Genomic DNA, 12,227 nt, shown 5'->3' on the forward strand with positions numbered 1-12,227 from the left:
AGATGGATATATGGCTAATCATTTTAAATACATTAGTCTCAGTAAAAAGTCTTTCTCCGTCCCAAGAAAGAGTGTGGCAAATAGCTGTCTTCCAAAAGACCATGTGACCTCCTTCTCCTGCGCTGCCCGAGCTCAGCACAGCTGCACTCCGCAGTCATCGTGCCTTCGCCAGTGTTTACAAGTCACCGCCATGCCTTGCACTTTGCTGAACCTCTGTGAATATGACACGCAAAAACTCGTCAAAATCAAGAGCGTCAGACTTGGGTCGCTGAAATGGACGTTAAACGGAGTGATCTTGCTGTTCATTTGGTAAGTGTTTGTGTCCGCTGTTTCTTGCATGTCGCCCCCGCATCATTTAACAAAAGCTCATTCATGTACAATCACTGCCAGAGGGTCATTTACACGTGCGATTATGTGTTTGCATGTACTGACCAACGCAGATTCTTGATTCGAAGTTCCATGTCAAAGTAATGTCTTTACTTTCCAGTATCATGATGTTATGGAACAAAGAATATCAAGAGTATGATCTTGTAGTGAGCTCTGTTACCACAAAGGTTAAGGGAGTGGCAAAGATAACTATACCAGACATCGGAGAAGTTGTGTGGGATGTGGTGGACTACAGCGGACCATATCAGGTAACAGTACATCATTTGTTATTATTTTTCATGCCACAAAAAAATTGTTATTTCTAAATCAAATAGATTTTTGCTCATTCCAGGGTCTCTTAAAAACAAGGTAATAAGTCAAATAAATAAAGGTAATAATGTTTTTTTTTGTTTTATTTCGGCAGGGAAGAAACTCCTTTTTTGTGGCGACAAATGTCATTGTAACAAAGAACCAAAAACAAGGTAATTGCTTCGAGGTAAGTGCAGCTATTCTATTTTCAGTCTATTTGGTAATACAATACATATATATATATATATATTTTTTTTTTATGTGTGTGTGATTCATTCACCACTATTATTTTAAGCCAAATATAATCCATCAACAGATGTTTTTATGTTCACACTTCAGGTTCTACCACATGGGAAACTGTGTCGAACAGATAAAGACTGTGAGAAAGGGTTTTCTGACCAACATAGCCATGGTAATGTTATATAAAGAAACTATTTAAAGTCATGTAGCTTTAGTTGAAGTATTTTGATGTCAGACCAATCTTTGATATGAAATGAAATGTTGAATTGTATGTGTATTCGAATAACATTACCCGAGCTGTATTTTATTTAATTGAAAATCTAAACCATTATCGGATGTTTTTCCATTATCTGAGGTTTGTTCCTGTATTTGTCTCTAAGGTGTTCAAACAGGTGCCTGTGTGAAGTTAGATGTATTAAAGAAAACATGTGAAGTTACAGCTTGGTGCCCTGTTGAGAACAAGAAGAATCCCAGGTGCTGTCATGCTAATTTATATTAAAGGGATAGTTTTAACATAACATTTTGTCATTATTTACTTATTCTTGTATCGTTCCAAACCTGTATGTAACACAAATGCAGATATTATGTTACTATAAAAATATTTTTGTCCATATAATGAAAGTAAGTGAAGTCCCAAATGCCTTTAATTTTATGTTCCAAAAAAAACAGACATTTTTCATTACAAATAAGTCATGCTGGTTTGGAAGGATATGAAGGCGAGTAAATAATAATAGAATATTGATTTTTGATGACAGTATATTCTCATAATTGACTGTAGGATTGACTCTTTGTCCTACATACTGTTATTTGTTAATTAAGATTCAAGCTTACTGTGACAGCAAAGCAATAGAAAACAGCTCATCATAGGCTATGCTGCAAAATGAATAAAAAACAGTTGACACTACAGTTCAAAGCCACCAAAGAGACATTTGAGGAATCGGTTTGAGGAAGTTGCAGTTTTATATAAACAGAGATTCTCTGTACGGAAGTTTTCTAATGTCAGGTTTTCATTTCTGTTTCCCCAGGCCTGCTCTTTTGGCATCTGCAGAAAATTTCACTGTGATGATCAAGAATAACATCAGATTCCCAGCATTTAATTACATAAGGTAGTAGACAAGTTTTATAGATGCAAATGCTATTATATTTACAGTACAAATGTTGGTGCACTAACATACTTAATGGGTTGCACTTTATTCTAAGGTGTCCTTGTTACAGTGTAATTCTACATTTAAGTACTGAGTACATGTTACAGTGTAATTATACATATTAAGTGTAATTACAGTGTAATTATTATACATATTAAGTACTGAGTACATGTACTTACTATATTGGTAGGGTTAGAAATAGGTTTTGGTTTAGGGTTACTTGCATGTAATTATGCATAATGTATTGTTATTATCATAGTAAGTGAAGTGACATACTGCCAGGTATGGTGACCCATACTCGGAATTCGTGCTTTGCATTTAACCCATCCAACGTGCACACACACAGCAGTGAACACACACCCGGAGCAGCCATTTATGCTGCGGCGCCCGGGGAGCAGTTGGGGGTTCGGTTCCTTGCTCAAGGGCACCTCAGTCGTGGTATTGAGGGTGGAGAGAGCGCTGGACATTCACTCCCCCCACCTACAATCCCTGCCGGCCCGAGACTCGAACCCACAACCTTTGGATTACAAGTCAGACTCTCTAACCATTAGGCCACGACTTCCCCATGTACATGTAATGTAATGTGCATGTAATGTAAGTACATGTAATGTGTAACAAGACACCTTAAAATAAAGTGTTACCACTTAATGCATGTGTGAACTGTTAGCAGTAACAATATTATATTATATTTAGTATTCAAAAACTGATAATATAGTAGTCATCCATTTATGTTTTTCTCTTAGAAGAAACATCCTGCCTGAAATGAAAGACACTGACCTTAAAGGTTGCATTTATAACCGCTACAAAAATCGATACTGCCCCATTTTCCGTTTGGGAGACATTGTGAGTGAGGCCAAGGAGAAGTTTTCAGAGATGGCAGTGGAGGTAAAACCTTTCTTTCCAAGCACACTAGGACATACACCGCCATTCAAAAGTTTGAGATCATTAAGATTTTTTCTTTTGCTCATCAAGGATGCATTTATTTGATCAAAAATACAGAAAAAACTGTAATATTGTGAAATATTATTACTATTTAAATTAACGAATTTAATATACTGTAAAATATTATTTGTTCATGTGATGCAAAGCTGAATTTTCATCATCCATTACTCCAGTGTTCAGTGTTACATGATCCTTCAGAAATCATTGTGATTTATTAACAATATGCTGATTTATTATCAATGTTAGAAACAGTTTTTGCTGCTAAATATTTTTGGAACCTGTGATACTTTTGAATAAAAAGTTAAAAAGAACAGCATTTATTCAAAATAGAAATATTTTCTAAAAATACAAGTCTTTACCATCACTTTTTTATTAATTTAACACATCCTTGCTGAAAAAAAAATATATTTCTTTCAAAAAAAAAAAAAAAAATTACTGACCCCAAACATTTCAATGGTAGTGTATATTATAAGAAAATATATATTTTTTTAAAATGTTCTTTTTTACTTTTTATTCATCAAAGTATCCTGAATGTAAGTCTTTAGTGTCTCATGATCCTTCAGAAATCATTCTAATACAGTATGCTGATCTGGAGCTCAAGAAACATTTCTTATCATTGTTGAAAACTGTTGTGCTGCTTAATATAGGCTATTGTGGAAAGTTATCTGTTCTTTTCAGATAAAGTTTGAAAGAACAGCATTTATTTGAAATATAAGTCTTTTGTAACACTATGAATGTCTTTACTGTCATTTTTGATTAGTTTAATGCATTTTTGCTGAATAAAGGTCTCTGCACACTAAAGGTCTCTAAAGGTTTTCGTCCGAAATTTTCGCACGTTAAAAAATAAATACGACCTCACGTTGTGTCAATCATGTTTGTACACTGCCTCCAAAACGTTCGTCCATCAAAAAAAATTCGGATCAGGTTCCATTTTTTTCGTTTTCTCATCCATAGCATGCATTTTGATAGGAAAGGATGGGGAATACGGAAAAACGCATGCGAAAATTTCAGACTCAGTGTGCAATGGCCTTAAGAGTGTGAATTTCTTTAAATAAAAATCTTACTGACCACAAACTTTTGAACAGTAGTGTATTTGTGTAATTTTGTGTAGTTCCAAAGTAGGCTATTAAATTCTTGTCAATTTTTACATTGCTGGTCGTATCTGCTCCACAGGGTGGTGTGATTGGGATCCAGATCAACTGGGACTGTGACCTGAACCACATCTTTCATAGCTGTCTGCCCAAATACTCATTCCGTCGCTTGGACGAAAAAGAAAGCAACCGAACCTTGTACCCTGGGCTCAATTTCAGGTGTGAAAAGTTTAAATCATATTGAAAATATGTGAACTGGGTGATATTGAAGTTAATTATTTTTTGTAGGTTTGCAAAATACTCAACAGTGAATGGTGTGGAGCAGAGAACGCTCTTTAAAATGTATGGGATTAGGTTTGATGTGATGGTGTTTGGGAAGGTGAGATTATATTATACTATATTGCCATTACATTACGTGTAAGCTTTAGCATATAAGACACCAAAAACTTCTATATTCTTCACAGGCTGGAAAGTTCAGCATCATTCAGCTAATCATCTACATTGGTTCTACGCTCTCGTATTACGCTCTTGTGAGTAACCCTTAAAGACTCAGCAAGTCAGAAAAGTATTTGAAGTAATAAAATGTTTACCATTGAGTTTGTATTTAGACAACAGTATTCCTCGACTGGCTGATTGGGACCGGCTGTTACTCCAAAGAGGCAAAACAGAACTACACTGAGAGGAAGTTTGAGGCTGTACAGGCCCGAGAAGAGGTGAGCACAACTTAGAAACACTGACATTGTGGATAGCATTTCAGTTTGTTGTGTGCAGTTTTTTAACATTGTTGATGCTTAAACACAGGCTAAATACAGCTTAAACTGAGATTCTGTATACATGAATCTAGCATTTTGTATTGTGTTTGTTGCAGTGCTTCCTTTGTGTGTCATTTGTGGATGAGGACCAGTTAAGGGTGGTGAAAAAATCCAGAAGGAAAAGACTACAGGAGACAAAACCCCTTTCCTTACACCAGCGCAAAGTAAGTTCCTCATATTATATTGTCACATACTTGCCAGTAAATTAACGCTTGTTATTAATCATTCGAAAAAGCATTTGATATTTTCTAAAACTGAATTAAATGTCTAGTTCACTCAGAAAGTTCTGCCATCATTTACTCATCTTCATGTCATTCCAGGCCTGTAAGGCTTGCTTTCTTCTGCAGAACACAATGATTTCAATACAATGGCAGTACATCCTGACTCACTTTAACACTGATAAAGCATCCAGAATTGTCAGCGAACACGACATGTGGCTCACTAATCGTTTCTCAAGTCCTCTGATTGTTTTTGGTGAAAAGCACTCTGATATTTAAATAATGATATTGTAAAATTGTAATTGCAAAATCCTGCGCACCATCAATGCATCTTTTACAATGGTTTGCCACCATTATTTTTCTGGTAAAATTGTGAAAATTCCGTTAAAATACTTTGAAAATGATCAGAAAGCAGCATGTACTTTTTTGCTGACATACTCGGGTGTTTTATTAAGTGTTTTAAGAGTCGATATGTACTGACATTGTATGAAATTCATGAAATTATCTTCTTTTGTGTGGAAATACAAGAAATCAAAAAAGTCAAACGGGTTTAGAACAGGTTTAGGATGAGTAAATGATTACTTTCGTTTTCATCAATTAATTTTAATATTTGGTCAGACTGATTTAATGTTATTCGTTATAACTCAAAAATAAACTATACTGTGAGGTACAATGATATTTTGTTTTAATATTTTGAATTTGTTTTTATTTTGATATTTTGTCTTTTATTTGTCATTTTTATATAATATTGTCAATGTATTTTGTTGTTGCTTTTTTAAATGTCTATATAGGTTTTAACATTTATTTCAGTTTTAGTTATTTTAGTACAAGTTAAACTAAATAAATTAGAAATGTTGCCTTACCAACTTGCTGAAGTTTACATTTTTTTTAATATATATTTTATCAGTTAACATTTTATATAATTTCAAATCATGAAATAGTTTATTTGGTTTTAGCAAACTGTAATAACCCTGGTCTGTTCTCTTTCAGAATGATTTGGCGAGCATGAAGACTCTGATGAGTGCTCTGCGGTCTGGTCAAAGCAGAAGTGAGCCTTTACAGAACAGCCAGAGTGGTGGGCTAAAAGTGGATGAAAACCTTCCCAGAAGTCACAGCAGCAGACAAAGCACTGACACGCCATTACTGGAGATGCCACAGTCTGGGCATCCGGCCTGGTGTCAGTGTGGCTGCTGCCAGCCTTCCGACTCCTTGCAGGAGCAGCTGTGCTGTCGGTCGAGGAAAGGGCGCTGCATAACCTCCTCCCCGCTCTTTTCAACACTGGTTGTCAGTCGCTCCACCCTGGAGACTGCTTTGTTCTATGTGGATCCCCTAGCGGAGCTGCGTGAGGAGGCTCAGCTGCGCCATGGGGCCTATGCTCAATTCATTAGATGGCGTTTTGGTGACAGCACACCTAGAGATGCTGTTCCAGTAATACCCAGTTGCTGTACATGGAGGATAAGAGCAGAATACCCCAGCCCTGATGGGAAATACAGTGGCCTTAGTCTCTATCAGGCCGTACCGTCTCAGACAGACTTCAATAGATAAGACTTTATTCAGTTTATGATTAGACATTCAATCACAATGACAATGCCTAAAAGGGAATGATTTAAACCACAATCAATAATACAGAATATGATGAGTCATTTTTACAATTTTAACCTGCAAACAACCAAATTATGTATCATATTAACCACAAAAATGCTGTCAGTATGTTTTTACTAACACAGATGCCTTTCGAACTTAACAAACAAATGAAGAGGTCAAGCATGTACAGCCAACCTAATTTACTAATCATTTTAAGTGTGATTAAACACCGATACACTCATGAACGGTAATGAATAAAAAATTATACCATATTCAAATGTGATGGATAAACTAAAGTTAGTATACATTACCATTCTAACTTTTGTGGCCAGTTTTTTAAAGAGAAAGCTTTGCCTTCATTTTATATTGATAATATTTACTGTATTTTTAATCAAATAAATGCAGCAATGATGACTAAGAGACTTCTTTAAACAAGCTTACCAGCCCCAAACATTTGAAGAGTAGTGTGCATATTGTGTACATACAAGAACATATTGAGTTTTATTGGTTTTAAGTGCGGTGAAAGTGTCCAGTTCACTCCATCATGGAGTCCCATATGAGGTTGTCTCCATGGCGCTCTAACAGTATAAAAAATTATATAATTTTTTATAAGTATAATTTCACATAAAAGAAATCACGTATAGAATAAATTGCTGTAACTTTTACTTACCAGTGGCACACTGTCACCTTTTTGGTTCAGGTGAATAAATTTATGTTTGGCATAGTAGTCACGGTCCTTCATACAAGTAAGCATGACCCAGTCACAAACAGCGGTCACCTGGGAGTATTTCAGGAACAACATGAAAATAATTGAACCAAAGGCATTTTACTCAAATGGGTGTCTTTGAAAAAAGAAAAAAACACCAAACCAGAGCTTACCAAACTAAGAAAGGCAAGAGTGGCACCAAGATTGACAATAGTGGGCACAATACTGAATTTACCAGCCTGCAGAGACAATAAGAGATTAAATGATAAGGAAAATTGAATAAATAGATGCTGGTTATTATTTTGTACTAGTAGACTAGCAGACAAACCATCCCAAACACGATGACTTCAAAACGGATTCCAAAGGCCTTTATCAATGTCCATGTTTTAATGTTTTCATTGTTTTTATAATATTTTGCAAATCTGTGGGAAAGAACAAAATTGTTACCCTCTATCTTTACAATCAAAAATCAAAATCAGTTTAACTGCATTTACCGGAAATTGTAGCCAGGGGCAACGTTATTTTCAGGATTTTTGTTGTCCAGTCTGCTAAAAGAATACTTGGGAATGCAGAAGCGTCCTGGGTAGTCCAAGTCACAATTCCAGTCAATGAAAATCCCCATAATACCACCCTTCAACATTAAAACACACTGTCAACTACAGTAATTAACTTATAGTACTTTCTCAAATATAAATGTAAGTGCTCACAATGGCTGCATTAATTTAATCAAAAATACAGTTAAACTATATTTTTACCATTTAAAATAACTATTTTCAGTATCAATATATTTTAAAATGTAATTTATTCCTGTGATGGCAAAGCAGAATTTTCAGCATCATTACTCCAGTCTTCAGTGTCACATGATCCTTCAGAAATCATTCTAATACACTGATTTGCTGCTCAAGAAACATGTTGTATTGTTGTATCAATGAAACAAAAATCTTTTATAACATTACAAATGTCTTTACTGTCACTTGTGATCAATTTATTTCATCCTTGCTGTATAATAAGTATTCATTTATTTAAAAATTCTCGACAGTTGTGTATATAAATAAGTAATACAGCATTATTGAAGATACAGACGTTAAGAGCCATGACGCTGAAGTCCTCTCCTGCCTCAGTTACCATGTCCCCCAGACGAAAAATAGGACAGTGAGGGTCTGTTTTACGATGAAAGGTGCAGTTTTTTAAGTATGTTGAGTTGATGCGATGAAGCATGTTTCGCCTAGAAAAAGCACAAAACAATAGATTCACTAGCTCACTAACATTTGGATTTAAAATGATGATTCTCTCTCAATTAGGTCATTAAAGACCTCATATTTAAATGATAGATATGACAGGCTTTCTCTTCTTCTACGACTAAAATGCATGAACTTACTTTCTAAAATTGAACTTTGGATATTGTATGTTGTTTTTGATGAGCACTGTAAAGTCCTCTGCTGCACCTAGAAGAGCAGGTCTGTACAATCGCAGACTATATTAATATTCAGTTTCAATTGAGCAAAGGGCATCAAATTTGACCACTTTTACTAAAGACACTCACTTTGGAATGATGGCGTCATTTTCAAGCGGACACCATGCCTGCACCTCACAGGTTTTGATGGTATCAGAGTACTGCACACAGTGTCCAGTCTGAACACCTGCGAGGAGGAACAGAGTTCATTTTGTGCCATTGACTTACAGCTTACATCAGAAACACTGTGAATTGTACTGTTGACAGAACAAACACATACCATTGCCATGGACCTCACTGTATCCCTCTATGCAATCACTGTCAGATTCACACTTAGTGGCTTCACTCGGAATCTGTAAAAATTAATAATTTTTAATCCAACATACAACGTTCTCTTCTTGTGTGAAAATGGACAAAACAATGAAAGTGTTCAATCGTACCTCAGGACACTTGCTCTGTGTCTGGCCTGGAGTCAGAATCATATTTGTTAACACAAAGAAAGAGGTTTCTCCCTACCAAATAAATAAAAATAAGGCTGATTGAATCTGGAATTCATTTCTACAAAAAACATGTCACTTTGACAAACAAAATAACTCTCAGAGAAACTATTGCAATGGGTTTCTGTCAAACAAATGTAGATACCTGGGGTGGGATAACATATTCAGGTACATCCCAAACATGAACCCCCTCAATGGATGAATTGGTCAAAATGTTTCCTTTCACCTTTGTGCTGACCGAGCTGATCACAGAGTCTGTGTCCTGGTAAACTCGCTGAATCCAGCAGACATACCTTAACAATGCAATGCAGATATGGAGTTAGGCTAAACCATGAAGACTGCATTACATTTCACCAAGAGCACAACACACTTAAACGTGGGTGTAAAAACATATACATTTATTGTAAAAAACGCAGTCCTAAATTATTCCTGTTTATAGTTCCTAAAATATTTATTTAGCCTAGACGTGAAATGAAAAACTACTGTTTTTTAAATACCTTTACCTCAGGCTTTTGAAGCTTTAATTACAGTCTTATTCAAAGGGTCTTAAAAATGAGTTGAATACAATTAGATGCAATAAATATTTCTTCCAAAGTTTAAATGCTGTATAAACTTGTAAAAACGTACTCACACAGCAACATAGGCAATGATCAACAACTGGATCAGTCTGAAGAGAGCTCCCACACCTTTGTTATTAATAACCAGCATTACATTGGTTTTATAAGCAAAAAGACACTGGAGGCAAACGCTGCAGCAGTTTTTACAGCCCATTGCTGAAGAAATGTCCACTATGAAACCGCAGTACTTGATATAAGGTCACAGTCACAACACTATGTGTCAGCCTATTAGTGCATCTATTATATTTTTCAATAGAATTTACACATGCTTTGCATGTAATTTCTTAACGTTCAGGACTAATAAAAGTGTTAAGATATGCACTGCCAGCCACCTGCAGATATTTGGTTAAACATCTGTTAAGTACCCAGCAATATTTGCACTCTCAAATTTACAAGCCAGTATCTGTAACCGTGTGAAACTCATGTTAATCAAGCAGTTGAACACCCTCAGTTATGACCAACAGCTCAATTGCTATTATTGAGAAACACAGTGTTCTCACTGCATTTGTTTCACTGTAGTGTTTTAATACTTGACAGCTCAACTAGAAACATGTTAAGAAAAAAAAAAAAAAAAAAAGTCAGAAAAGAATCAGGAAAAATAGCAAAATCACCCATTTATTTCCCAAAGCATAAAATGAACATTATAAAATGAATCGGACCAAAATGATGTTAAAATAAAATATTAAAAAGTTATCAACATAAAACTAGCGCCTCTTCTGGAACACGTTCCCTCGTCCTGGTCCACCCCGGCCACGGCCTCTGGCAGCCACTGCAAAAATAATGCAAACTTTAGTTTGATTGCTGTTTCAAGATCATCTTTATAAAAACAATATAAATCACTAGTGTCACATTAATTTTCTTTAAAAAAAAAAAGCACGTTTGATGTTAGACTTGAGGACTGGAGTAAAGAGGCTGTTTATACCTTGGGCTTTGAGAATAGCGGCTTTCCCTCGACCTGCACCAGCGGCTTGATTTTTGTTCTTCATACTCTTTAACATAGGAGCATTTTTCAGCATGTCGGGAAGGATGAGGAACCTGATTTTACTGCCACGAATATACACCTGCTCCAGCTGAGATACACGGCCATCCCTGTATGTGACTGTGATGTTTGCCATCTGGAGGACAATTTAGAGGGAAAAAAAACAAGATAGACACCCTTTTCAACTAGAGAGTGGTGTACTTTTGTACAAACAAACATACATAAATACATAATCCAATGCAGGTATTGATAAGATAACTAAAAATGTATTACATTAATAGGAAATAATTAAGAGACTTTCAGATTAGTTTGCAATACACAGGACAAATCTTAGTACCTGGCAGTTCATGTTGTCCTCAGCCTCGATCAGTTTGCCCCTGTAAACCTCCCCAGTGTTGGTTTCACAGGTGACTATGTGTCCCTCTGCTTCATGAAGAACTTTGATGGGTACTCCAATGGACATCTTAACAAGCAATCTGTCAGCTTTAAGAGAGAGAAAATAAGACGCCGCAGAGGACAAATAACTTCGACAAAAGATAAATCTTTGCTTTACGAGAAGGTGAAAACTAATAGAAGCCGTTTAAATGAAACGAATGGGTCATAAGCAAAATAAACACACACACATAACAAGAAGTAATAATTTAACAATAAATCTACAAATAGACCAAATTTTACCTGTTTCAAAGAAATGAATAAAAACTCACCCAAACGTGCACCGAACGTCCACAACCCGTTTTGTCTTCGGTGTTCAATAGAATTTCCGGGGATTTTATTCTACAGGAGACACGTACTGCCACCTACCGGACTGAATGACACAACATTCAATCGGTAAAACCTCGTTTTTAATAAAAAAGAAAAAACATTTCTTTACATTATTTGCGGGGTAAATTTGTGATTAAATAAGTTCTTTCTAGTACTAGGTATTTAGGTATCAGTAAAAAGCCCTATAAGCATAGCAAATTAAACAATATTCCGAAATACCTAGCAATAGAATGAACCATTTTAATAAAAAAAATTACGCTGTAAATATTCTGGCTTGCCTTTTTTTTTATCTATGTTGAATTAGAATTAATTCTGAATTTGGAAAATTATGAATAAAAATACTTGTATTTACTCATCTTGGGGAACTTTAATTAAACGGGTTTATTACTTATATGGGTTTATTGATTATATTACTGGGAAAGGTATGTTTAATTTGTGATGCCTATGAATTCTCATAAAAAAAAATCTATACATTTTCTAGTTCGTCACTATTGTTGTGGAATCGA

At 35.4% G+C, this 12,227-nt stretch overlaps 3 protein-coding genes across 4 annotated transcripts; 1 reads left to right on the plus strand and 2 right to left on the minus strand.

Annotated features, from left to right (window-relative positions):
• Nucleotides 1–92: 92 nt before the first annotated feature.
• Nucleotides 93–8,385, plus strand: LOC306848508 (P2X purinoceptor 4-like). Its single transcript, XM_079383106.1, has 13 exons — nucleotides 93–309; nucleotides 488–635; nucleotides 791–862; nucleotides 1,015–1,087; nucleotides 1,296–1,389; nucleotides 1,941–2,021; nucleotides 2,804–2,945; nucleotides 4,176–4,312; nucleotides 4,382–4,472; nucleotides 4,558–4,623; nucleotides 4,702–4,806; nucleotides 4,962–5,069; nucleotides 6,114–8,385. The coding sequence occupies exons 1-13, from the start codon at nucleotides 191–193 to the stop codon at nucleotides 6,666–6,668; spliced, it is 1,791 nt and encodes a 596-aa protein (XP_079239232.1). The 5' UTR covers nucleotides 93–190; the 3' UTR covers nucleotides 6,669–8,385.
• Nucleotides 6,659–10,221, minus strand: LOC306848512 (P2X purinoceptor 4a-like). Its single transcript, XM_079383111.1, has 12 exons — nucleotides 9,995–10,221; nucleotides 9,509–9,656; nucleotides 9,307–9,378; nucleotides 9,147–9,219; nucleotides 8,957–9,053; nucleotides 8,792–8,872; nucleotides 8,497–8,638; nucleotides 7,908–8,044; nucleotides 7,742–7,835; nucleotides 7,587–7,652; nucleotides 7,378–7,485; nucleotides 6,659–7,285 (listed from the first exon to the last, which is right to left on the minus strand). Exons 1-12 carry the CDS (start codon nucleotides 10,132–10,134, stop codon nucleotides 7,250–7,252), a joined length of 1,194 nt encoding a protein of 397 aa, XP_079239237.1. The 5' UTR covers nucleotides 10,135–10,221; the 3' UTR covers nucleotides 6,659–7,249.
• Nucleotides 9,588–11,765, minus strand: LOC306848509 (small nuclear ribonucleoprotein Sm D3-like). Of its 2 annotated transcripts, XM_079383108.1 has the most exons (5): nucleotides 11,664–11,765; nucleotides 11,297–11,442; nucleotides 10,903–11,095; nucleotides 10,679–10,749; nucleotides 9,588–9,656 (listed from the first exon to the last, which is right to left on the minus strand). In XM_079383108.1, exons 2-4 carry the CDS (start codon nucleotides 11,420–11,422, stop codon nucleotides 10,685–10,687), a joined length of 384 nt encoding a protein of 127 aa, XP_079239234.1. In that variant the 5' UTR covers nucleotides 11,423–11,442; nucleotides 11,664–11,765; the 3' UTR covers nucleotides 9,588–9,656; nucleotides 10,679–10,684. The 2 variants fall into 2 exon arrangements, with proteins under 2 accessions (XP_079239234.1, XP_079239233.1); XM_079383107.1 differs by lacking the exon at nucleotides 9,588–9,656 and having other exon boundaries at nucleotides 10,577–10,749.
• Between the last annotated feature and the right edge of the window lie 462 nt (nucleotides 11,766–12,227).

Source organism: Barbus barbus (genome assembly GCF_936440315.1).
Source record: "Barbus barbus genome assembly, chromosome: 28".
In the NCBI taxonomy this organism is placed as follows: domain Eukaryota; kingdom Metazoa; phylum Chordata; class Actinopteri; order Cypriniformes; family Cyprinidae; genus Barbus; species Barbus barbus.